Source organism: Momordica charantia, assembly GCF_013281855.1.
Source record: "Momordica charantia cultivar OHB3-1 chromosome 10 unlocalized genomic scaffold, Mcharantia_2.0 BLBB01000010.1, whole genome shotgun sequence".
NCBI lineage: Eukaryota > Viridiplantae > Streptophyta > Magnoliopsida > Cucurbitales > Cucurbitaceae > Momordica > Momordica charantia.
In genome coordinates, this window is record NW_028275158.1 from 19,103,156 (window position 1) to 19,128,641 (window position 25,486).

Here is a 25,486-nt window from a genome sequence, read left to right on the forward strand (position 1 = left end):
AAAGAATTTGAATGAGATCATTCTGTCAAAATTTATTAAAATTTGCTAACAAATGGTTAATATATAATTAAATTATTGTTTTTTTAATATTATTTGGACACATAATCACTTCGTTTAAATACTTTTTTTTTCTTTTTGACTACATGTCATTCAAATGCTACTTGGCACACGGAAGTTATCATATCCATCAATCGTTAAATTATTGTTTTATTAATATATTCGAACCCATTAACATATCACTCGGATGCTATTTGATGCATAAAATCCAACATGTTTGTCAATACAAAATACGATGGACCCGTCAAGTCAACATGTTCAAATGAACTACAACAACAATTTATTGAAACATTAACTTTTTGTTAACAACTTTTTGCATATTTATATGGAAGGACCTAATTGAACTTTTTTTAATCATTTAGGATAGATTTGAGAATTTTTTAAAAGATTAAGGACTAAAATTGGAAATTAGATTAGGAACCCATTTACAAATTTAGCCAATTATTTAATTTGAATCATAAATTAAAATTAAAATTATTTAATGATATTAATTAATGGTTATTAAAAATTATAAATACCAATTAATTAGCTATGCTATTCCTTTTATTATTATTCATTTATCAGGCATAAAAATCCTATCAAATGTGAAAGGATTTATGTATTGTGATTGTCCATAATTATTTGGTTAAATTGGTTTTGTTTACTTATTCTATAAAATTTTAATAACATTTTATGAATTTTTATTTTGATATTAATTTTTTTTGTAGAGATTCAAACTCACCACCTTTTAATTAGAAATCATATGTGCCAATTAGCGTTGAGCTATATGCTCATTTTGGCTATCAATTAATACGATTATTGATACACCAATTAAAGGAGAGAATTAAAAGAATAAAACAAGAAATACGTAGTTTTATATGTAGCATTGGGTTTAAAATTTTAAAATATAGTATAAATTGCAAACTTATATCATTACATGAGACCAACCAAAAATCATTTTTGTGACATCTTTTAAAATAAATAAAAAGTAATGATATTTTTACAAATATATATTTATTTTATCTCATTTAGTATAATTTCTCTTAATCACAGTGGCATTGATGTTGATAATTAATTAATGATTAATATGACACATGACTTTATTTTAAAATTATTTGGAATACTCATTTGCCTCTGCCAACTAATTATATTTTTATTGAACCTAACTTGTTAAAACTTATATTTCGACTTAAGGATCATGAATTCAAATCTTCATCCTCACATATTATCGTACAACATAAATATTAATAATCTACGGTAAAAAGTAATTAATGGTTAATTATAAGTACTGATTAATTGATACTTTTCCTTTTAGAAAAATAACTGATACTTTTTTTTTCCTCAATGTCACTAACTACCCTTATATGTATTACAAATATATATATATATATATATTTATTAGGAATTACAAATTTAGATTGTTTTAAGTCATTGAATTAAAAAAAATTAATTACTCTTTCGAACTTTTACCTTTGGTTTTTTAAAAATATTTTGTTTTAAAATAATAGAATACATGTGTATAACCTTTACGTGATAACCTAGGTAATAAAAAACGTAAACAAAAGCTCGAAAGACTTACCAGCTCCTCTGTTAAATTTGTATAATCTTTACGTGATATGTGATGATTATATCTGTTGTAAACTTTCATCTCTTGTTGTGTGCACGACCAAAGTTTTACACAATATTATGAAACAAACAGTGCTATTTCATTAAATCCTAAGATTGCTTCAACCAACCTACCGACAATGTCGTTTCATATACTTATGAGACGATGTCGGTTTTGTAAGTCTAAACATATACGTGCTCGTATTTTTCTTTCTTTTTCTTTTTCCACATTCAATATCATTTTACAATTGACATCGTATCCACAAGCAAACGACGACGTCATTTTGTATGCTTGTGAAACGACGTTGCTTTTATCAACCTGCACACGTGCACTTGTATTTTTTTGAGGATATTTGATGTCGTTTTGCAACTGACATTGTATCCAAATCAATAACTGACATTAAATAGCGATCAGCATTTTCTATCCGAACTGCACGAGACGATCAGATTTGTGATCAAACGAGACGGAAAATTTAAAATAAAATCCTTAACAAATGTTGTAGTAATGATTTTCTTTTTGGTTTTCTAAAAAAACCATGTTTCAACCTTTTTCTTCTTTTTTTTTTCTTGTCATATCTATGGTCTATTTTTTTAATATATTTTAAAACGCAATTCAATTTTAAAAAATAGAAAAGTCGTTTCGAAATATGTTTCCCATTTTAAAATTTAGGTGTGATTTCAAAATCTGTTTTAAAGAATGTTAGATTTCTAAAATTTAAATTTCTATCAAATTCATGATGAATTTGGAAACTAAAATTTACACTGAAACTCAATTGGAGTATGAATTATTAATTAGTTAACGCGTCAATTGTCACTCAAGCATGCAATTGACGGACTGAGTGATACTTTTTTTAAGTACAACATGTGGGATGAGATATCGAACTCACAACCTCTTGATTTAATTAAGATATATGACAATTATCGTTGAGATGTGTTCGTTTTGGCGAGTCACTAGTGATATTATTGGTTCAGCTATTAGCAACCGATAAATATTTATTTATTTTGAGTCTAATTTCACCTAGTTTTACTTTTCGGGTTTTATTTTTGGTCTAGGTGCTTTCAATTTTGGTTTATTTTGGTCTCTATATTTTCAACTTTTGTTTATTTTAGTCTATTTACCTTCAAAAGTTAGTTTTGGTTCCTATACTTTATAAAAGAATGAATATTTTGATCATTCATTTTCATTTTTATCTTAAAATTTTAGCATGACACTTCACTTACTAAATTTCTTAAAATGTAGCAATAAATTTGTTAGAGTTTCAATTGTGTATAAAAATTTATAAATATGGATCAATATGGTCACCTTTTAAAAATACAGGGATTGAACAGACGTCTTGAAAGTACAAATATTAAAATGAACAGAAGTTGAAAATATAAAAACAAAAATGCACCTTTATAAAGTATAAGGACAAAAATAAACCAAAACAAAACAAAAATATATATATAAAGACCAAAACATTTTTTTTAGTACATATATTTTACTTGGACGACTTTATTTAGTGAAAAAAATTGTTCTTTCTTCTATATCCAAGATTTTTCGCAATACTTTGTATATATTTTGTTTTTATTTAATGCGAGATGAATTTGATAATATCTCTATTATTTTCATCTTAAAAAGTATACTCATTACTATGTATATTTTTCTAGTATACTTTTAGAAATGTTTTTGAAAGTGTAGCTAGAAAAAAAAAAGTTTAAAATGCTACTTTTCAACCAGTGAAAAACAAAGTAAAGATAAAAATTATGCCACATATAGTTTTTATGAATTTAGGCTCGGTTTTAAAATCATTTTTGCTTTTAATTTTCTGTTTCTAAAAATTAAGCGGGATATACTACTTTATTAATGTAATGTATTTCTTTATTTTGCTCCTTAATTTTTTAAACATTTTCATATTTTGAAAATTAAAAAAATATATTTTTTAGAAAGTAGTTTTTTTTTTTTAGAATTTGACAAAGAATGCAGATGTATTTTTTTAAAAAAGTTAAAATATATAAAAAAAAAATGATAGGCCGACAAACATAATTTTTAAAAATTAAAAATTAAAAGTAAAATAGTGACCATGAAAAATATTTTGTTTCATAAGACTCAATTGATAATATTATATCTCAAAATAGTGTTTCAAAAGAGAAAAAAAAGATGTCCACGTCACAAAATGATATCAATATTACTTATTTTTAGACAATGTGATATCAATATTAATAGTTAACTAAAATAAGAAATATTAATTAGTTGTTATTAAACAATTAATTAATTATGTCACTATCTTTATTATTAATTGGTCATGCGTAAAAAAACCTACCTACATGGGTAGAATTTTTATTCCTTCATAATCGTTTCATTAAATTACAAATTTGAATCTTCCACTTTGTTATGGGTAAAAGATAATGGTATAGGCGAACCGTGCGGGCCGATCCATGAGTGATGGGTCGAGCCGAGTAGGGCTCGGCCCAAAGCCGGATCCCACCCTCTGTCTTTCAATGGTCGGCCAGACCTAGAACTATTGTTTTCTCTGTGTGTGGACCTGCAGAATCTAAAACCTAGGATGATCGACTACGAAATCCTAGAGGGTCATTCAACTATAAATAGGGAGGGGATCACCTCTCCAAGTTAAGCCAAGATTACACTTTTAAGGCTGTAACTTGTTTAAGTGATCTCTCTTTTTGCTAACTTAAGCATCGGAGCCAGTGTGACTAAAGTCACACCGGGTTAGGGTTTTTGTTCGGTTTTACAGGTATTCGGTCCTGAAGTATTCGAGTTGGTGCGTGGAGCGGAGAGAACCGGTATACCAGAATCCCAGCATCAACACACTTTAATGGTTAGGTACATCTAGAAAGTTTAGTTATCATTCTAAAAGTCCCATCCTACAATTGTTAAATCACAAAATGAAAAATAATAATAATCACCGCTGAGCTATGCTCTCTTTAGCGACACGATGTAAAGTTAGTTATATAAATAAATTTTGGTTAATAAAAAATTTTTATAAGACACATAGATATAATAAATTTTAAATTGCTAAGATAATTAAACTCACTCAACCTGCGATGAGACAAATATGATCTAATCATTAGCACCTGTACAATTCATGTAATAGTATGCTTCAGGATTTTGAAAAATCTCAAATTTGGACAGATTTCAAACGAACTTTGTTATCACGGGAAAGAGAATTTCTATTTTCACAGTAACAAAATTTTTGGACAAAAACGATAGGATTTCTCAGAATTTCATAGAAATAAGTAAATTTTTATTGCCCTTGTCATATTTTAATTGTTAATTAATAAATTAAGATTAAAAAGGCAATATTAGTACAGTTTTTATTTTATTATTTTTTTCTCGATCCACATCCAAACAAATAAATTTAATTATATTCATTTCAAATAATTCACATAAATAATTTAAAATCATTTATTGAACTTTCTTGATTCTAAAAGTATGGTAAACTAATTGAGTTACCTTTCAATTTTATATTTAGTAGACTTCTAAACTTTGTATCTAATAAATTCTTGACTTGTAAGATATTTTTTTAAAATCCAAGCCAGTCGGAGTAGGTAATACACCAATTACTTTCCTTAAGTTGAATGTTCTCAACTAATTTGGATATACCATCTGGAACAAAAGGTGGGAAGTTCTGAATTCTTACCTCTATATATTGTTAACTAAGTAAAAAATAATAATAATAACAAAAGTATATAAATCTATTACATACTCTTTCTATGAACAAATTGTTACTTGTCAAAGCTTTAATGTTGATGTCAATTGAAATGTCGATATCTTAATTTAATGAAAATATCGATAAAAATAAATATTTCTATAAAAATTAGAAAAATTAAAAAATTGTAAAAAAAATATTTAAATTAACAAATACACATTTTCCTAATTCTAAATTAGTTAAAAATAATTAATATTAATATTATGTATATATCATGACATTTTGTTGATATTTTTCATATTTTGTTGATTTTCTTGTACTATAATAAAAATGTAATGTCGATTTATTCGTTGAACTCGTAAAAATATGGATATGTCAATAGAAATGTAGACGTGTCCACGTATATTTAGAACCATGCTTGTCAATATGACCATAGTTAAGTGTTCAGGGGTTAATTTGTCATATCAATCTTCCATCCCATGCGAGGCTTAAAAGAAAAAAAACAAAAAAAAAAATTCAAAATTTTGGGCAACCGTTGGGGGCAATTCTTCCGCTCACCCCATTTTCTGAGGCACATTATCGGAGCGCGAGGGCTAAAACTCTCAATAATTTTGTGCGCAAGCTGCACAGTGACCTATCGATCTAACTTGGTAGCATAGATAATGGAGTTGGAGTTTGTGGCTCAATGGATTTCCGGGACGGAGCTCCATGTCTGGAAGAAGGTGGGTTTAATCAGTTTCTCTACCTTTTACCTACCTTATCCTATGCAAATTGGAAACTACATTTTTACGAACACTTGGCGTGCATTATCCATTAATAATTTACTATTCACATTCTGCTCTTCATCCATATCCCCATTTGATGTAAGCAACAAGATTGAGTATGATTTCGGGAATATTGGGTGGTGGTTACAGCTAAAACAACAGAAATTGAAAAAAATTGAAAAAAATTGAATAAAGAGCCCCATGTTGGCTTTCTTTATGGTAATCAAATCCTGCAGGTCTAGATACTCTGGTATTTAACATAGATATTGAGGAATATTTTGTGTGTTTGGTGTGAAAAGCTGTTGGGAAGAAAAATCTTATGTTCCTTTTAGCCTTCAGTGATCTATTGGAAGATTGGTTTTCCATTGGTGATTTAGTGATAAAGATCCTCTGGAACACTACAGAAGAACAAACCCCCTCAAGAAAAAATATATATGTATATAGAAATGTGAAGGAATACCCTTCTGTTTACGCAAAACCTCCTTAAAATAAGCTATTATTCTGCCTCGTGTTTCTTCATTTTCGTTTGAAAATGGAGTCTTAAGATGAGCCATTATCTTACACAGGGTGAGATGGGAGTGGAGGAAGCATCCTGTAAGTTTCACACGAGATCTAAAATATGGGGTTGACAAATGATATGGAGTTGTGGTCTTTAGACAGAACACTAAAGACGTATTTTATTCAATCTCTAACTACCTGTAAAGCATATTTTAGAATTGAATTCTCTATTAAAAAATAGGTCCAGAGAGAGAGAGAGAGAAAGAGAGAGAAGGAAGAGGACAAGATTTTAATTACTATCTTAACTAGTTGTAATGTTCCAATGAGTCTATATAAGATCTCACTCAGATGTTACTCAAAGGGAGATACATGCCAGCACTTTCTTCTGCTTTCTGATTATTCCCTTCCCCACATCTAAGCACTACTCACCCTCTTCTCATTCTGACAATATTTTCCATTTCTGTTTGCTTCAATCATATATATATTCCTTCTTTTGAAGTTCTCTATTTCTATTTATAACCAAAATGTGGCTTCTTTTGGTTGGAGCTATTGTTGTTTTAAGTTTTACACACTGGCTTTATAGCTGGAGAAATCCCAAATGTAATGGAAAACTTCCACCAGGTTCAATGGGTTTCCCTCTACTTGGTGAAACCTTGCAGTTCTTTGCTCCCAATACCTCCTCTGATATTCCTCCTTTCATCAGAAGGAGAATGGATAGGTACTAAAAGTAATGTTTGTTATATTCCTTCTATTCCTTCTTCTTTCTCCTCAAGTTTGTGATGGAAAGTGCTTTATTGTTTCAGGTATGGACCGATATTCAGAACTAGTTTGGTGGGAAGGTCGTTGATTGTCTCAACAGACCCCGACTTGAATTACTTTATCTTCCAACAAGAGGGACAATTGTTCCAGAGCTGGTATCCAGATACCTTCACAGAGATATTTGGAAGACAAAATGTTGGTTCATTGCACGGTTTCATGTATAAATATCTTAAGAACATGGTTCTTCATCTTTTTGGATCTGAAACTCTGAGAAAGATGGTTCCTGAGGTTGAGGCTGTAGCAACCAGAAGATTGAGACAATGGTCATCTCATAACTCAGTTGAATTGAAGGATGAGACTGCAAGTGTAATTTCCTACTAAGACATTCTTGTTATCACTGACACATTCAGGAAAACTGTTTGTTGTTCATGTCTGATACTGATTTTTCGCATCTATGCAGATGATTTTTGATTTGACTGCAAAGAAGCTGATTAGTTATGATTCAGAAAATTCTTCGGAGAATTTGAGGGAGAATTTTGTTGCATTTATACAGGGGTTGATCTCCTTCCCTCTAGATGTTCCTGGAACCGCTTATCACAAATGCTTACAGGTAATTCAAATATGGTACAGTAATTCTAATGATATGCACTTCCTCTGTGTTCGCTTACGCCATAGGGATTGGAGGCCTAAAATTTCCTTAATTATTTTTGGATTAGCTCCAATAGCTAAAAATTTAAATTAAAACTGCAAGATGAACTTTGGAGTTTTTTTTAGACTCTTTCAAAAGCAATTTTGATTCCATTTCTCTTCTTAAAGTTAAAGAGTCAAATTGTTTTCCAATAAACTTTTTGGCTTATATTTATTTTTAATAAAATTATGAAATATTTCCAAATTATGCATACAAAATATAGATTTTAAAAATTACTTTATTTTTTTTGGAAAGTTGGCTAAAATTTTAACCACCTTTTCAAAATGAGAAATTATTAGTGTAGAAGCTTAATTTTTAAAGCACAATTGTAATCAAATATTTGAAATAGTTTGCCTAATATTTGGGATATTTAACTGAAAGCCCATCATAAGACTTCAATTTTTCTCCTTTGAGCCTCCTAACAACACAAAACTTTCACAGGTTACAACAGAGAATGATTTGTTTTCAAATTAATCTCTTGTAAATCTGATCTTCACTTGGAAGTATGTTAACAGGGCAGGAAAAGAGCGATGAGGATGCTGAAAAACATGTTACAAGAAAGGCGGGCAAATCCAAGGAAACAACAAATAGATTTTTTCGATTTCGTCCTCGAAGAACTGGAGAAAGATGGAACTCTTCTCACCGAGGAAATTGCTTTGGACCTTATGTTTGTGCTACTTTTTGCAAGCTTCGAAACTACTTCCCTTGCTATAACTGCAGCCATTAAATTTCTCCTTAACAACCCTCATGTGCTGGAGGAGTTGACGGTTGGTTCAATGTTCCCTTTACTTCTATTCTTTGCTTCTATTTGCATAGTAAAAGCTATTTCCTTAGTTTCCACAACCTCGTTAAAATCCTTCCTTCTCTGATGAGTATTTGCATCTTTATCAGGCAGAGCATGATGGAATTTTGAAGGGAAGGGAAACTGCAGATTCTGGGCTTACGTGGGCAGAATACAAATCCATGACATTCACATTTCAGGTTACTTGAATTATTCAAATAATCACTCTTTCTTTCCTTTATGCTCTATGTTTCACATTTACAAACTTCTTACAATTTGCAGTTCATCAATGAAACTGTGAGACTGGCAAATATAGTTCCAGGAATCTTTCGAAAAGCTCTGAGAGATATCCAGTTTAAGGGTATGCAGTAGTTTTTTAGCTGTTAGATTTTTTCAAAAGATCATCTCTGATGCTAACTAAAAGATTTGCACTTGGAGCAGGATATACCATTCCAGCAGGGTGGGCTGTTATGGTCTGCCCTCCGGCCGTGCACTTAAATCCGCAAAAGTACACTGACCCCCTTGAATTTAACCCATGGCGATGGGAGGTATGAATATATCTTTAATCCCTCTTTTTGTTGGTTGTCTGCGAGCTGGTCAGTTTTGTGAGAGTTTGAAGTACACTTTTGATTTGTTTGGATCACAACGTTTGGAACTCTTGTGGCAGAAATCTGAACTGAATGGAGCATCTAAACATTTCATGGCTTTTGGTGGAGGCATGAGATTCTGTGTTGGTACAGATTTTACCAAAGTGCAGATGGCTGTGTTTCTCCATTGCCTGGTTACAAAGTACAGGTAAGTTGCAAGAGAGAGCTTGAGACAGTCCTAGCAAAATTTTATATTCTAACGTTTTATTATACATATATATTTTTTTTAACAAAATACGAACTTTTCATTGATGAAATGAAAGGGAACAAAATTGCTCCGCTCTCAGACAACCAAAAGAAAAACATATTCCAACTTTTTATACCTAAACAAAAACTAGAGACAACTCATTTGCTCTGCTCCTGACAGAGAACTAATGTTGGTATATTTTGTGGCTGTCAGGTTCAAAGCAATCAAAGGAGGCAATATCGTCCGAACTCCCGGTTTACAGTTTCCCGATGGCTATCACGTTCAGATCATGGAGAAGTAAAAAGCCTTTCAGAAAAAGATAAACAGTAGGCAAAGCAAGTCACTTGAATGCATGGATTGAGCTTCATTTTTGTGAGAGTTTCATGCCTCTATGAAAACCAGACCTATCTTCAAGATCCAAACAGAGATAATTTATCAACAAAAGACGTCGAAACCGAAAGAAGCTGCAAAGCTAAACTTGGTTGGTTCCACAAACAAATCACCAGTCTATAATCTTCACTCAGCATCATAGTTAGGTTTTCATTTTCTTCATCTTTGGCCTGATAGTACAGTCATAGAAGGGGAAAGAAAGTTAAACCCATCCGTAACTATAAGCTTCATATTGCATCCCTTGTGTAATGATAACATGAAATTTACTTTCATTTTGTGTAATGATAAAAGTTTGTTTTTGGTGTTAAAACACTAGTCATACAAAGAAATGTGAATTTTGTGCAGCCTTTGCGTTACATTCTTTACTTTCCACCACATCATTAGGGTATTTCATCATCACAACAATAACGGAACCTGAAGATTCAGGTTCAGATTCATGACTTTTTAATTGGAGATATATATCTTGACTAGTTGAGTTATGTTACAATTACATTGAAAAATGTAATGAAACGTGATTGGTTGCAACAAAGAAGAATGTTTAAGAACTTGTATGAATATGGTGGAAGTGGTGATAGTGTCGTGATAGGGCTGGTTTATTCTCAAAATGACTCGAGTTTTCTTTTATGAAAATTGTTGTCGAACTGACATGGGTAGGAAAAAAAAAAAGTAAGAAATCCAACTAAAATTGAATTGAATGAGACAGACCTAAATTGATTTTTTTTTAGTACAACATGTGGAAGATACCGTTGAGTTATGCTCGCTTTGGAACCTAAATCGAACTTATTGACTACTTTTCATTTTCACTTTAAAAACATAATTGAGTATTGAGGACATTTCGATAATTATATTTTATATTAATTGTTTGGGCCTAAGTTGAATTGGTCCATCCTTTTAAATCTTAAGCCCATAGACCATTCAACCCAATCAATGCACAAGTCATAGATCGGACTTTTTGAGGTTTTTGGAGAATTAGGTTGGATTGAAGTACTTTACCGGCTAACTTAATTGTTCGGGATGTAAATGAATTTAACCCAAATAATCTCTATTAAATGATGAACTCAACTTCGCTCTGAACTATTTGGATTGGATTGGTTTGCATTATTATAGTCACTCATTCAAAATACAGTGTAACAAAAAAAGTAAATACTAATATTTTAAACATTTATTTATATACTTTTAACATTGAATTAAGATCCATGTTAATTTATACGTTAAAAAGTTACACTAAACAAACTTTAAAAAGTTGTTCGAGTATAGATAATTCATAAAGAATTATAATAAATAAAATTAAAATAAATATATTCATATATAATTTTATGGTAAAGAAAAAGATCTCAAAATTTTATTTTTGTTTTAAAATTTTTGCTAAGAATTCAAATGTGCAATGTAGAAACATACCAAAACAATGGTAGAAATCAAACATAATTTTTAAAACAAAAAATAAAAACGAGAATGACAGCTGCAAATATGACAAAAATATTTAGTAAAATTAGCAAAATAACAACCACATTTCAACCACATTTAATTTTTTCAAATATAGCACTTAAAAAGAATGAAGGTCCAATTTTAAAATGACAAATTTATCCAAATGACATACATTTGTAATATATTTGTAATATATTTGATATATGTATATGTATACATCTGATATGAGTGTTTGATATATTTGCAATATGTATGTGATATACATTTGATATACTATTGATATGAGTGTCTGATATACTACTGATATAATACTAATATGAGTATATGATAAACTATTGATATAAGTAAAAAATTTGTGTTATATTTAAAAATTTAAAAAACAGGTGATATATTTTGAAATAAATAAAAGAATTTTACTGCTTATTGTAATTTTTCAAAATGAAATGAGTATAAACGAGATTTTAGAAATTTATTAGATACTTTAACTACTTTCGCTCCCATGCAAGAACGATGGAATTCACAATTTAAAGTTGAGAGAACAATACTTGACTCCTTAACATTAAGAAGCAACTTTGTTCTCACCACTATTAAATGTTTGACAATTAAGAGTTAGAAATGTAAAAACATAGATTTTTTACAAAAATAGCTCATCAACAGTAAGAAGCAATATTGTTCTCGCTACCATTAAATATTTGACAATTAAGAGTTATAAATGGAAAACAGGGGCTTTTTACAAAAAATAATAAATTGTAGAATTTTCAATGGTGATGGCAATATTAAATAATTTTATATTATTTTTATCCTATGTGCAATTTTTTTTTCTCTTTCCTTCTCTTCCTCTCTCTTCCTCCCGTTCTTCTCCAGTGATGGCTATCGGTGTTTAGAACCAATGTGCAGCATCAGCGACGACGGTAGACGGCAGCATGCCAATTGGCGGAGACAATAGGCAACGACAGTGTACAGTAGTAGACGGCAGTAAGAAGATGAAGAGAGCAAAAGAAGAAGAAAAAGAGCAAAAAAAAAAAAGCCCCGTCACATGTAAAAATTAATATTTTTTTACCGCTCATTTAATAAAAAGCAAGTTAGAAATGCTCAATCACCTATTAATTGTCACGTCATTTTTTCATAAAGTCAACTAATGGTCAAAGAATATTCAGGAACCATTTAGAACAAATTTTCAAACTTTAAGAATTGAAAGTGTTTATTTTAAAATTTCAAAGATCAAATAGATAGCTACTCTAAACTTTAGAAACTAAAAGTGGATACTTACTCCGACCAAAAGTGTATTTTTTTTATCTTTATTTATGACATTTAGTATAATTTCCTAATTATATATTAGGCTAAATCACAACAATTTAGTATTAATTTACCAAACTCTGTAACCTGCAATTTCAGGTTTAAAATTGAAATTTACCAAATACTAAATTACATATTACAAGTAAAGTTAAAATACTATTTTATTTTGGTCCATGAACTTTTGGTTTTGGTTACAATGGATCATTAGTCACTATATTTTAAAAAGTGACCCATTTAATCCTTACAAAATTTTGTATATTGACTACATTACAAGTTCTGTAAACAATGGTGTTTGGGGGAGAGAATACCCTGGACACGTGGAGGACAGCTATTGGTGTTTCAAGATGACTCAAGAGTCATGCCCAGCTCGAACCGCCGAGATTACCACCACTAGCGTTGACAGGTGCTAAGTATGAGGGTCGAGGTGCGATCTGGCCAAGGTCCGATCTACCGGGAAGCTCGGTGGGGGCCGATGTGAGCAACTGTCAGCGGCGTGATTATCGGGTGTAACCGTCGGTTCCGAGATTACCGGGTGTAACCGGCGGTCCCGAGATCACCGGGTGTAACCGTCGCGAGATTAACGGGACTACCACCCATAAGTAGAGGACCTCACTCCACGATCAGGTACGATGATTTTTGACCTCGAACTAAACTGGGAATCCGACCTATACTGACTTGATCATCGGAGTGCTCACCTTTTTGTGCAGGTCCGCCTAAGTGTTCAGATCGGTCCGGAGACCGAGTTCGAGCTGCGATCAGAAATACACTGTTGTGCATATCCTTGCATAAACAAATGGAAACTCTTTAATACAAAAGTTTGGTTACATTACAAGAAATTTTTGATAAAGAAACGAGATAAAAATAAAAACAAACCAAACTCACTTTTTAAAATTTTAGGTGTTGGGGCAGAAAAATAACCTTGCCACGTAAGAACGGAGGAAGGTTAGAAGACCAAGTCTTACTTGAAGCCAGTTAAGGGAGAGTTTGACCTTCGTACTTAGCCGCAAAGTCAACTGGAATATCTCCATACGACCAAGGTCAAACTGACTCTCGACCTCAAGCGCCTGAACAACCCGACTTTCAAAGCGACATAGATAACATGTGGATCCCCAACCTATAAAAAGAGAGTCTCGCTTCCACATAAAATATCGTCGCATTCTAGTTCAGTTTCAATATCCAAGTCGAACTTAAACTAACTTGAGTGTCATAGTATTTGTCTCTCTTGTGCTGGTATTTCCTAAGTCAAGGACACTCAAACTCTTCTTATTCAACTACTTTGGATTAAAATGATAGACGGACCAAAATAAAGGACTAAATTAATAAAAGTAAAAAACTACACTAACCAAAGGGTAGTAATTAAACAAACCTAGCAAAGTTGAGAGCAATCAAATAAAGAAAAGTTGGGTAGTTTGTATCATGTTTTTTTTTAGAAATATAGTTTGTATCATGTTATTAAATATCTATCAGACATGTCAATATTTTCATGTATCCATGAATTCGACGTCAATCCGAGAGATAAATCAATATTTTCATAAAAAAGATACGAAAAATATCACAAAAATTTACTAATATATACATAATATTAATTTTATTTATTTTTAAATCATTTAGAAACAGAAAAATGTTTATCATTTAGTTTCTCTAACTTTTACAATAATATCCATTTTAATCAATATTTCACCAACGTAAACATTTAAAATCATATTCCTAGTGGCAGAAAACGATGTCGTAATTAGTTCCACCAGGACACGTGAATGTGCTAGTTTTATCATCATATGGGTAAGTGTACACGTCAGGGCACCTCTCTTTGAAAAACTTGGAATAATCGGTGGGCCCACATTTTGTTGGAGAACTGTGGGTCCCAGTGCAGCAATATTCCGGCGTCTTGAACACGGCGCAGGGATTGTTGCAGCCGCCGCCGCCGGCCGCCCTCAGGTGATGCCTCTGCTGCATCCGTTCGACGTCGGGCTGAATTCCATCGGAATATTGAAGCCGTCGACGAGGGAGATGTCGAAGAAATCGAAGTTACTGGTGCCGAGTTTGAACTCCGCCAAAGTGAGCGGCGGTTTGCCGGAGCTTTGGCACTCGAGGCGGCCGCTGCAGTCGCCGGTCTGGCATCCGCCGCTTCCGGATGAATTGAAGGAGCAGTTGGTTCTTCCCCAGAAGCGTCCGTTGGAGTTCGGAGTTGGATTGATGACCCAGACATGGCCGCTTTGGAGCCGCCGTCCGCCGCCCGGCACGGCGGCCGCCCAGACTGTGTAGGGGCAGTTGTTCAGCATTCTGAAGACGCCGGCGGAGTTGAAACGACGGGTGCAGCGGCTGGAGAAACGGCCGCCGATCGAGGGCGAGCCGAAGGGCAGAAGAGCGTTGTCGTTAGGGTTAGGGTAGGTGTAGATCGGAGATTGAGCTACTATTGCAAAATTGAAATGGTTACTGAAACTGAAACTGAAACTGAAATTGAAATTGAAATTGAAATTGATTAGAACCACAAGAAAGATGGAAACCAGATGATTGAAATTGAAGATGCTCATTTTGGAGATTTGGGGAACCAATTTCTTGATTCTGGACTTTTCGCATTTTTTAATTAGGCAAAAGCCGACGACTTTGACTAAGACTCTGCAAGGAGTTGACCCTCTCCAGCCCGCCCGGCCCAAAAAATTAGAGGTCCAATGTCCAATCCAAGTCTAGAGTTCTTTATTTTTATTTTATGGAAATCCAAGTCTACGACAACTTGACATTTCTATCTATATTTTTATATATCTATAGGTTCGACATTGATATGAAAGATAAATCGATATTTTTATAATATTACGAAAAATCGATAATATATGAAAGATATCAATGAAATTTCACTAATATAGATAGATTATTAATATTTATTTAGAAATAGTTAAATGTTTATTCGTAAATTTATATACTTTTTACTAAGTTTTTTTTTAACTTTTCTAGAAATACCCATCTACAACAACATTTTGTCGAATTTCTATGTAATTGAGATATCGATATTTTCATCGACATCTGTTGTGGGGAAAAAAATGGCAAGCGAAGGAGAAATTAAGCTAGGTTAAGTAACCCGCGAATGACGGGCTGGACCGAGCAGGGCTAGGTTCCGACCCTTGCTCAGTGTCGAGCCCCGTCCTTGCTCCTCTACTGCTGCTGGAGGTGTCCCGGCCCATAGACCCACGTGTATCAAACCTAGGGTTGGTATTTGTGAAACCCTGGGGGGAAGATCAACTATAAATAGGTAGGGGGTCACCCCTTGAAGCTGTACACCCGAGCAAGCAACGTGAACCCGGAGGAAAGTCCACAACGCTCTGATGATGACTGCCATCCAAGGAGGAGGCTGAACATGGACGACCCCTTGTTAGGAGGAGTTAAGGGTAAGACGAGCCGACCCAACCCGGAGCATCGAGAAGGGCTACCAGATGACCTGTGAGTCGAGGCTCTAGATCAACCCGAAAACAAGTTTGTGGCCCTGGAAGAGAAGGTCGAGGGTATGTACCAGCGCATGACCCAACAGCTTCAGCAGTTGGAGTAGAGGGAAGCGAGCCTACTGCCTCTCGTCAGAGACCCCCGAAAAGGAAAGGGCCCGGCGCTAAGCGAAGCAGAGAAATCGACAAATAAAGCGCAGAGCAAACTGAAGTTAGGGGGAAACGACAGGTGGAGAACTCAGATTTTCGACTCGCAACGACCGAAATCCCCAGTGCCCAGTGGGGGCAAGGACGAGCAAAATACCCGAGGAGACCTCGGCCGGTGGACCTTGACCAAGAGAAGCCGGGGGAGCGTCCCGAATTATTTGAAAAGCAACTGAGCTTGAAAGAAAAAGGATTCGACCTCGAGGAGTTAATAGACCAAGCAGATTCCCCGTTCACAGAGGAGATAATGAGAGAGAAGGTGCCTCCAAAATTCAAGCTACCAGCCATAAAAGCAGTTTGACGGGATGGCTGACCCGGTAGATCATCTTGACGCCTACCGGGAATAGATGGACATCTACGAGGTCTCAGAAGCAATCAGATGCTGAGTTTTCTCATCCACCCTAGGCAGGTCGGCCAGGGTTTGGTTTTGACAATTAAAGCGAGGGTCGATTTCAAGCTTCAAGAGTCTGGCTAGGGCATTTGTGACCCAATTTGTAGGAGAGCGGAATTGGAGCCGACCAGTAGCCTACCTCCTGACCATAAAATAAAGAGCGGCGGAGAGCCTTTACGATTATGTGGCTCGGTTCAATGAGGAGAAGCTACAAGTGGAAGATCTTACTGATGCAGTATCACTACAGGCTTTCATGTCCGGCATCGGGGATGAACACCTATCGTTTTTGTTCGGAAAGAAAACCACAAGCACCTTTGCAGAAGCGCTGAGCCGAGCCCAAAAGTACATGAGTGCTGGGGAATTTTCCACTCAAAAAAGGAACCTGAAGGGAAACGAACCGACCAGAAGAGAGAAAGGTCAGGAGAAAAGCAACAGATCTCGAGGTGGGAAAAACGAGATCGAGCTAGTCAGAAAGATCCGCCTCGAAAGTTCGAAAAATACACTCCAACCACAGTCCCACTCGAGCAGGTGTTAATGGAGATTAAATATCAAAGGTTGGTTAAGTGGCCAAAAAAGGATGAAAGTACCTCCGAATGAGAGGAGTAAGGGGCGGTATTGCCTCTTGCACCGAGATTATGGGCAGGCCACACAGGATTTTGTGTATATTTGCACGTGTTGTCGACATAGTTGTGTGGACACAACAGTAACCCATCATTCATGGGTCCATTGGGCACGGTGCAAACCAGAAATTGACAATGATAACTCTTCTCGTGACTCGCCAAGTACTCTCAAAGTGATGAAGTACATCACCTTGAGAGTAGGGGGCAACTGTTGTGGGGTAAAAAACGACAAGCGAAGGAGAAATTAAGCCAGGCGAAGTAACCCGCGAATGACTGACCGGACCGAGCAGGGCTAGGTTTCGACCCCTGCTTGGTGCCGAGCCCCGTCCTTGCTCCTCTACTACTACTGGAGGTGTCCCGGCCCATAGGACCAAGTGTATCAGACCTAGGGTTGGTATTTCGTGAAACCCTAGGGAGAAGATCAACTATAAATAGGTAGGGGGCCCCCCTTGAAGGTAAGCTGAATCACACAAGTGTCTTACTTGCTTTGTGATTTCTCCAATTTAGGGTTGTTCAGTTTTGCAGGTATCTGTTCCCTTGATATTTGAGTTTGGTGCACATTTTGGAGCAAACCGGTCTACCAAAATCCAAACATCAACAACATCGATATTTAAAACCTTAAGTTTGGAATGACCCAACCATTAAAACATAGACTTATGGTCTAATCTAACAACTTCAATAGGCAGAGTTGAATCATACTTAAATTGACCCAATACTACATTTTTTAAATTATTAAAAATTATTTTAATACTTAAATGCAATAAACTCCATCTTTCATCCACAAAATTTTGACAGTTTTTTAGTTTTTCAAAAAATATAAAAATATATCTATTTTTCTACCTTTCTCTCTCCTATATATCAAAAATTTGTGCTCGTAAGCACCTAAATATTTTTCTTAAAAAAAAAAAAAGAAAAATACCCATAGATATCAAACCAATTAGCTTAGCTCAGGCAATGGGTCAGCTTGATTTTTTATTTTTGATTTTTATCCCCACTTGGACTTTTCCTCTAGTTTTATGTGTTTAATAAATAAAATCTACTTTCCCTTCACACAAACAACTTCCAATCTTCTTCTTGCCTCTCGTTTCTCTCTGTTTTATTTTGCTCTCATCTTCCCATTCCGATCCATCTCCATTTTATACACCAAAAAAGGTAATTTCATTTTCACTTTTTTCTTAATGTAATTTTAAAGTTCAATTTTGTGCCAATTATTGTGTGAAAATTAAATTTTGCTGATCCAATTCAATTCTTTTATACCCTGTTTTCACTTCCTCTTGCTGACGGTGATGAGAGAGAGGAGATTTCTAACACTGCCTAAATTTTGCCCACCGTGATTGGGCGTTCACGGCCAGTATCTGCCACCCCCGGTCAACTTAGCTAAACTTGAGGATTTTCATCGCTTTTTTCCACTAGATGAATTATCAATTTCATTTTATTTCCTAAACTTTTAAATTATTAAAAAAAAGTTGGAAAGAATAATTAAATTTTTTCCAACATCTATCCATTTTTACCCTAAATTCTTAATTTCATCAAATTTCATCGCTAAACTTAGATACCTTAAACTAAGATGAAACAATTTTTACCTTTTTAAAAATTATGATAGAATTTTAGACAAAAAGAAAAACACAGGAAAAGGACACTGAGCTGTTTTTTTTAGGTTAAAATTTGTTAATTTTGATAGAGTTATTCAAATTGTATATTTATCAGACGAATTATGTGCCAAAGTTGATTATCTTGAAATTAGAGAGATTCTGAAGATTTTTATACTACTTTGTTTTATTAAAGTATGTGGGTGACTAAGAAGAAATTAAATAGAAGGTAAAATTGCAGTATACTTTTATCTTAGTTTTGAAACGAATTAAAAGTTTAAGATAAAAATTCAAGTTTAGAAGTAAAAATCTACTGTAGTTATTATCGTCAATGTTTTTTACTACTTAATAAAACTTGACGTGAGCATATATTTTATTTATTCAGTTGATAATTAAATACTTAGGTTGACAAATGTTTAAAGCTACATCTAGTGAGACCAGCCATTTGATTTCAAAATTGATTTCGATCTTTTATTTTTTTACAATGAAAGTTTACCAGTTTAGACTAAGGCTAAATTTTCATATTAGCTGAGAGGGTAGAGATCAAAATAGAACAAAACATAATTTATATCTTTAATATACTATCAAATTCTTGAAATTTATACCCTTCCATCTATCTTTATTTTTCTAAAAGTTTCAATTATATTATTAAGAAAATCAAAATTTTCAATCTAAGTCCTTGCTTAACAACCCTATTAAATTGTATAAAGTAACGATAACGTGATGTATAAAAGTATTATCTTCTTTGAGTTGACGTGTTTATTTTATTTTTGCTATATTTATAATAATAATAATAAATATTTTTTCTTTCTGTGTCTACCAATTTACAAAAATAGGAAAAGGATGGTATCAGAGTATTATACATTTGGGCCTCACAAGATTCACAGAAAGTTAATATTCTACACCACCAATCTTTCATATGCAATGGTCAATCTTCGTCCTGTTGTTCCTGGTACGATATATTTGTACGAGGTTTAAATATTATTTTAGTCTCGATTATGGTTTTAGTTTATTTTGATCTCTATATATTTTTAAAATGTCTATTTTAGTCTCTGTAGTTAATTCGTTTTGGTTCTCGTATGTTTGAAAAGTAACAATTTTAGTCGTTTCATTTTCATTTTTATTTTATTTATTTCAACCACGATTTTAGTATAACACTTCATTTACTAAATTTCTTTAAATGTAACCATAAAATATGTATTAAAAGAATTTTCATTGTGTATAAAATTTTGTGATCAAAATTGTCACTTTTGAAAATATACCGGACTCCAAAGAGGCTTATCACAAGTATATGAACAAAAATTGAAAATACAGGTACGTTCAAAATGAATGAAAATTGAGAGTAAAATGAAGCAAAATAGTATTTAAACATGTGTGTAATTATTGTAATTATGTGGTAATAATTTTGTTATTATTTTTTATAAAGAAAATAAGGTTGTTTATTAGGTAAATATTTTGGTAGTAACTCAAAATTGCCATTTTGAAGTTTCTCGTCCACCAATAATTGCTTACATTCTTAAATATTCTATTTATAAATTATTGTTTCTTTGCAGGTCATTCCTTCTCTCTCTATCAATCATATTTTTAGAAATTTTGCTTTAGATAAAATATACATACACTTTCGAATTTTGATAGTGAATAGAATGACTCTCAAAAATAGTATTTTTTTTTAAGAAAATACTAATAGCAAGCTTGTGATAATTTTTAAAATAATTTTTTTAAATGAAATACTTTTGGAAGAAAAAAACTCAGACATATTAGAAAAGTAATTTTTGGATGATTTTGATAGGTGAAATGTATATTTTTTCTATAAATCCACTAAAAATGATGTTTATATATTTTAGAAGTTATTAAAAATCTAACCGAAAAGAAATTTCGGCCCCAACCCAACAAATATCACAATACATTTAAAAATTGCATCTAACTTAGCTAATAACACGTTCTACTACTCTAAGATGAGATATATAACAATAGAAATGTAAGAATAATGACAAAACAAAATTTTTATTTACGTTGAAACAAAATGGGAACAAAAACAGAAACAAAAGATAAAAAGTTTAGGTAAAAACAAATTGGAAATACCGTTTATGTTTCTTGTTTCTCGTTTCCAATTTCCTTAAGAAATTTAAGCGTTTTGATAATAACTATAGGACCGTTTGATAACGTTACTGTTTTTGTTTCTCGTTTACAATTTTTTTAAAGAAATCTTCGCATTTTTCTACTCATTTTGTTTCTTGTTTCTCATTTTTTGGGATCATTCTCACAATTGTATAGAAATTTTGGAAACAACCAAAACAAGTTTCTCATTTATTGTTCCGATTTCCAATTGGTTCCAAAACATAAAAGATTGTTTTATCATACTTGAATTCTTGGAGGTTTGAACCATGTAATACATTCTTTTTCATTAAAAATAAAGAAACAGAAACAAGAAACACATGAACGTTACCAAACGGGCCTATATTTCTTATTTCTCATGTTTTTTGGGTACATTCTTAAAATTGTATAAAAATTTTAGAAAAAAAAAAACAAGTGGTTCTCATTTCTAATTTATTCCAAAACATAAATAAAAAATAATTTTGTTATATTTGAATTCATGGATATTGGGATTCATGATTCATTTTTCTTTATTAAAAATGAAGAAACATAAACGTTACCAAACGTGCCCTAAATTTTTATTGTCTTCCAAGTGGTTTTGGCCTTGACGATGCATAGATGTGTTAGCGATCCCGAAGCGGGAGGTGAAGCGCTTTGTGGATCTGAGTCGTGATGAGATCTGCGACCTATGGCTCACAACGCAACTAATTGGTGGTAAATTGGAGTTATTCCATAATGCTTCCTCTCTAACCTTGAATATTCAAGTAAGATTAAACAATTTCTTTGACTTCTATGTTATATATTTTTTAAGTATAAGTGTTCGATAACTGTTATTTGTGCATCGACAAATTTATGAGAGCAAAGTGAAATGATTAATATGAACATTGATTTGATTTATCTTATTATCTATACCACTATAGTATATATGAGCATGGACAAAGCGGGGTTACTTTTTTTAATCTTAGTTTTTGTGTCATATATTTAACTCGGAAATATTTCCAGCTATTAAAATGGGAAAAAAAATTCATTGTCCTTATTTCAAGATGGATCCTCACAAGAAAAATTGATACCTCTATTATAGTACATAGTTATATTAATATTTAGCATTGTGTGTATTTGAATGTCACGATGGGCCCGAAGCGGGACAAACTGTACCACATGTTCACATTCATGTTATCCCTAGAAAAGCCCAAGACTTCGAGAGAAATTATGAGATCTACAATGCAGTAAAATTCTTTGTATATTCTTCACTAAATAGAAAAAGTAGAACTAGAAACTAGTTATCCAACCAAACCTAAATTTATATATTTATTTTGTTCTGATTTTAAATCTTATATAAATGTGCTGTTTTGACTTTTAAATTATCCGATTGGTTGAGTTTCTAAACTTTGCATAAAAAATTCTTTTATTCTTCAGTATTCTTAAATGACCAATTAACCAAAAAATTAAATCGAAGAGTTTAAATAAATTTAATTCATATATATTAGAGTTTGGATAAATTGAATATATATATAAATGAGGAGGAAATAGAAAACACAGGGATTTAAAGATAAGACTCTCCTGCTCTGATACCATCTTAAACCACAAATGATCCCAAAAACTTAAGTTGTTAGGTTAGTTTAAATTTAATTCATATATAGTATCTAAGTGTTAGATATCATATAAAATGATTAAATTAATCATAACCTAGGATGAGTTTAAACTTTTGGGTTAATTAGTCGTTTAATCATGTTTAGGATAATATAAAAACAGGATGTCTAGTGTTCGAACTCTTTGTATTGTCATTTCTCTCCATTTAATATTAGTTTCAATCACGTATAAGAGCTATTCATTTTTTTTGTTAGACATTTTTTCCTCAAGAAAATGAATGAAAGATATGTCGTATGTCTTGTTTTTGTAAAATGATTTATGAAAGATTTATAGCTTGAAGTGAAAACAAACTTTTAAGGTAAATTTCAAGAACTAACACATCATCGAACATAACTTAGTGAATAATTAGTGAATAAGATATATAATTTATTACCATTTTTAAGGTTAATGATTCGATTCTCTAGCACTCGAAAAATATATACAACACACGAAATCATTTGAAACTAAAATAAGCATGAAGGAAAGTAGAATTTAAGTGTTACTATTTCTCATTTGTGTAGATGGACGAAAATGATAGAGTAATGAAGCAACACATTGATTTGGATGAGAAGAGGAAGGACAGAAGCTTCGAGGAGATGGCACAAGAAGCTGATCAATACACAAGGCTTTTCTTCTAGTCTTGTTTATGCTTTAGGTGTGGTTTTCTTCTAAGATACATCGAATTCATTTTTAAATTGCATTACTCTATTTTATTCAAATGCCCATTTCCTTTTAAGATTTGTTTATGATGTATCTAGAGTCAAACTTTGTCTAATGGACATGTGGCATATTATCGATTTCAAGAGGGGAAAGAAAAAACATGTCATATCATCGTTTAATTACTGTGTTAATTGAGGTAGAGATCAACGACACTTCCAAAATTAAGGAGAAAACTATATACCTATGGCCATACAGGAGAGTTTCTGCTTCCTCATTCGATTTTATTGGACGAGAGTGGTGATGACATCTATAAAAATAATAATAAAAGAGGGATTCAGAGAGAAGGGATAAGGTCTAGATCACACTGAGAGAGAAAAATTCATCTTTTTTTTTTCTTTTATATTAGCTCCCAAGAGTTTTTCTTTATATAGCCTCGTCGTCGTTCAAGCAATGTGTTGGATGGAATAGAATTGATTTAGGAAGTCCACTTCTAGTTCGAGTGAAGGATTTAAGAACTCTAGATTTGAATAATAAATCTACTATTCAAATTCTCTAATTTACCATTAAACTCTGTGCTTTTTCATCTTTTATCTATCTTATCTTTCTTCGGTTGGATCTCACATCAATCAAATCATGTATCTTTCTCTTTATCTCTTTCTCTACGATGTGGCCGCACATCCTCTCAAGTTTAGTGAGTCCCACTATTTTTTCTATTTCTCTTATTTATTTTTTATTTTTTTAAAATTTTAGTAGGTTCTACCATTTGTCTCTTTTCTTTTATTTTTTTTCATTACCATTCATTAATTGAAGTTTTCTAAATTATAATACTCAATATATTATTTAATTTATAGATATATATATAATTTTCAATGATTATTGAAAAAGTATAAATTCATATGGATTATAGTTCAATTTTATATATATGTAGTTATTTTTGGACAATTGCAAATATGACAAAAATATTTAGTAAAATAAACAAAATAGCAACCACATTTAGTTTTTTCAAATATAGCATTTTTTCAATAAAAAATGGAGGTCCAATTTTAAAATTACAACTTTACCCTACAATATATCTAATATACATCTGTAATATATTTGCAATATATCTAACTACTGATATATACCTATGATATACTACTGATATAACAATGATATACAATTGATTTACTTCTTATATAACTATGATATCTACTGAACTTCTATGACTTATCACTGATGTACGTATGAAAACATTGATTTACCATGCCGATACAATATTTATATATCTGTGATATATACTTGATATGTCTATAATTTACTATTGATATACAAATGATATACCACTGATATAACTTCTTATATATGATTATATGATTTACCACTAATATAACACTGATATATATTTGATATAAATTTAATATGTTTCTAATTTACCACTAATATACCTCTGATATAACCATGATATATACTAATATAACTATGATACTTGTGTGTTGATATAATACTATTATATCCAATATTTTTTTCCATACGAAAACAATATGGTGCAAATTTTTTTTTAAATATAAAGTCATTGTATAAAAGATTTATGTGGATCATGCACGTCAAAAAAAAAAAGGTTAAAAATCTGATAAACTTTATAAATTTAAACAGTTTATATGACTTATATTTAGTATCTAATTAATATTAATATAGAATAAATAGCAGTGATTTGATCATATTAGTATATCAATCAACGACTTGCAATGGTAAACTAGAATTTAAACAGCTGATATACCACTAAAATTTAAACATTTGATATACCTTATATTTAGTATATCAGTTGCAAATATATTTAGTATATCGTAAATTAGAGGTATATCAGATATATATATTAGAGGTAAAATACTGACATCTTCTAAAGTATATCATGGGTACATATGATAATGTATATCAGGGGTACACCGGATGTATATCGAAAGTATATCAGAGATAAATCGGATGTATATCAAATATAGATTAGATGTATATCAGATACAGATATACATTGGATTTATATCAGATACAGATATACATTGAATGTATATCATATATCATAAGGATAGAATCGGAATAATAAAAATTTCGAAAATAAAAATTCAAATATGTTGCTATATTTGAAATTTTGAAAAGTTGGTGACATTTGTT

At 32.0% G+C, this 25,486-nt stretch overlaps 2 protein-coding genes and 1 pseudogene across 4 annotated transcripts; 2 read left to right on the forward strand and 1 right to left on the reverse strand.

Moving 5' to 3' along the window:
* The first annotated feature begins 5,804 nt into the window (after positions 1 to 5,804).
* CYP87A2 (cytochrome P450, family 87, subfamily A, polypeptide 2) lies at positions 5,805 to 10,358 on the forward strand. 3 transcript variants are annotated; one of them, XM_022297130.2, is made up of 10 exons: positions 5,805 to 6,010; positions 7,134 to 7,268; positions 7,354 to 7,675; positions 7,770 to 7,919; positions 8,513 to 8,764; positions 8,889 to 8,978; positions 9,061 to 9,139; positions 9,220 to 9,326; positions 9,446 to 9,573; positions 9,826 to 10,358. In XM_022297130.2, the coding sequence occupies exons 1-10, from the start codon at positions 5,997 to 5,999 to the stop codon at positions 9,911 to 9,913; spliced, it is 1,365 nt and encodes a 454-aa protein (XP_022152822.1). In that variant the 5' UTR covers positions 5,805 to 5,996; the 3' UTR covers positions 9,914 to 10,358. The 3 variants fall into 3 exon arrangements, with proteins under 3 accessions (XP_022152822.1, XP_022152823.1, XP_022152821.1); XM_022297131.2 differs by having other exon boundaries at positions 7,172 to 7,268; XM_022297129.2 differs by lacking the exon at positions 5,805 to 6,010 and having other exon boundaries at positions 6,024 to 7,268.
* A 3,936-nt stretch (positions 10,359 to 14,294) lies between these two features.
* LOC111020400 (protein P21-like) lies at positions 14,295 to 15,305 on the reverse strand (annotated as a pseudogene).
* Positions 15,306 to 18,414: 3,109 nt separating this feature from the next.
* On the forward strand, positions 18,415 to 23,509 carry LOC111020419 (bifunctional bis(5'-adenosyl)-triphosphatase/adenylylsulfatase FHIT). The gene is made up of 6 exons (XM_088116922.1): positions 18,415 to 18,521; positions 19,795 to 19,910; positions 20,393 to 20,395; positions 21,671 to 21,816; positions 22,180 to 22,278; positions 23,203 to 23,509. The coding sequence occupies exons 2-6, from the start codon at positions 19,802 to 19,804 to the stop codon at positions 23,317 to 23,319; spliced, it is 474 nt and encodes a 157-aa protein (XP_087973048.1). The 5' UTR covers positions 18,415 to 18,521; positions 19,795 to 19,801; the 3' UTR covers positions 23,320 to 23,509.
* The last annotated feature ends 1,977 nt before the right edge of the window (positions 23,510 to 25,486 follow it).

What these genes read in the sequence shown, in the direction of transcription:
- CYP87A2 (XM_022297129.2), top strand. Translation starts at nt 7,075, where the DNA reads ATGTGGCTTCTTTTGGTTGGAGCTATTGTTGTTTTAAGTTTTACACAC. An exon ending in ATCAGAAGGAGAATGGATAG is followed by an intron (nt 7,269 to 7,353) that starts GTACTAAAAGTA and finishes TTATTGTTTCAG; the next exon opens with GTATGGACCGATATTCAGAA. An exon ending in GAGAGATATCCAGTTTAAGG is followed by an intron (nt 9,140 to 9,219) that starts GTATGCAGTAGT and finishes CACTTGGAGCAG; the next exon opens with GATATACCATTCCAGCAGGG.
- LOC111020419 (XM_088116922.1), top strand. Translation starts at nt 19,802, where the DNA reads ATGGTATCAGAGTATTATACATTTGGGCCTCACAAGATTCACAGAAAG. An exon ending in CTCTAACCTTGAATATTCAA is followed by an intron (nt 21,817 to 22,179) that starts GTAAGATTAAAC and finishes TTTGAATGTCAC; the next exon opens with GATGGGCCCGAAGCGGGACA. An exon ending in ATTATGAGATCTACAATGCA is followed by an intron (nt 22,279 to 23,202) that starts GTAAAATTCTTT and finishes TCATTTGTGTAG; the next exon opens with ATGGACGAAAATGATAGAGT.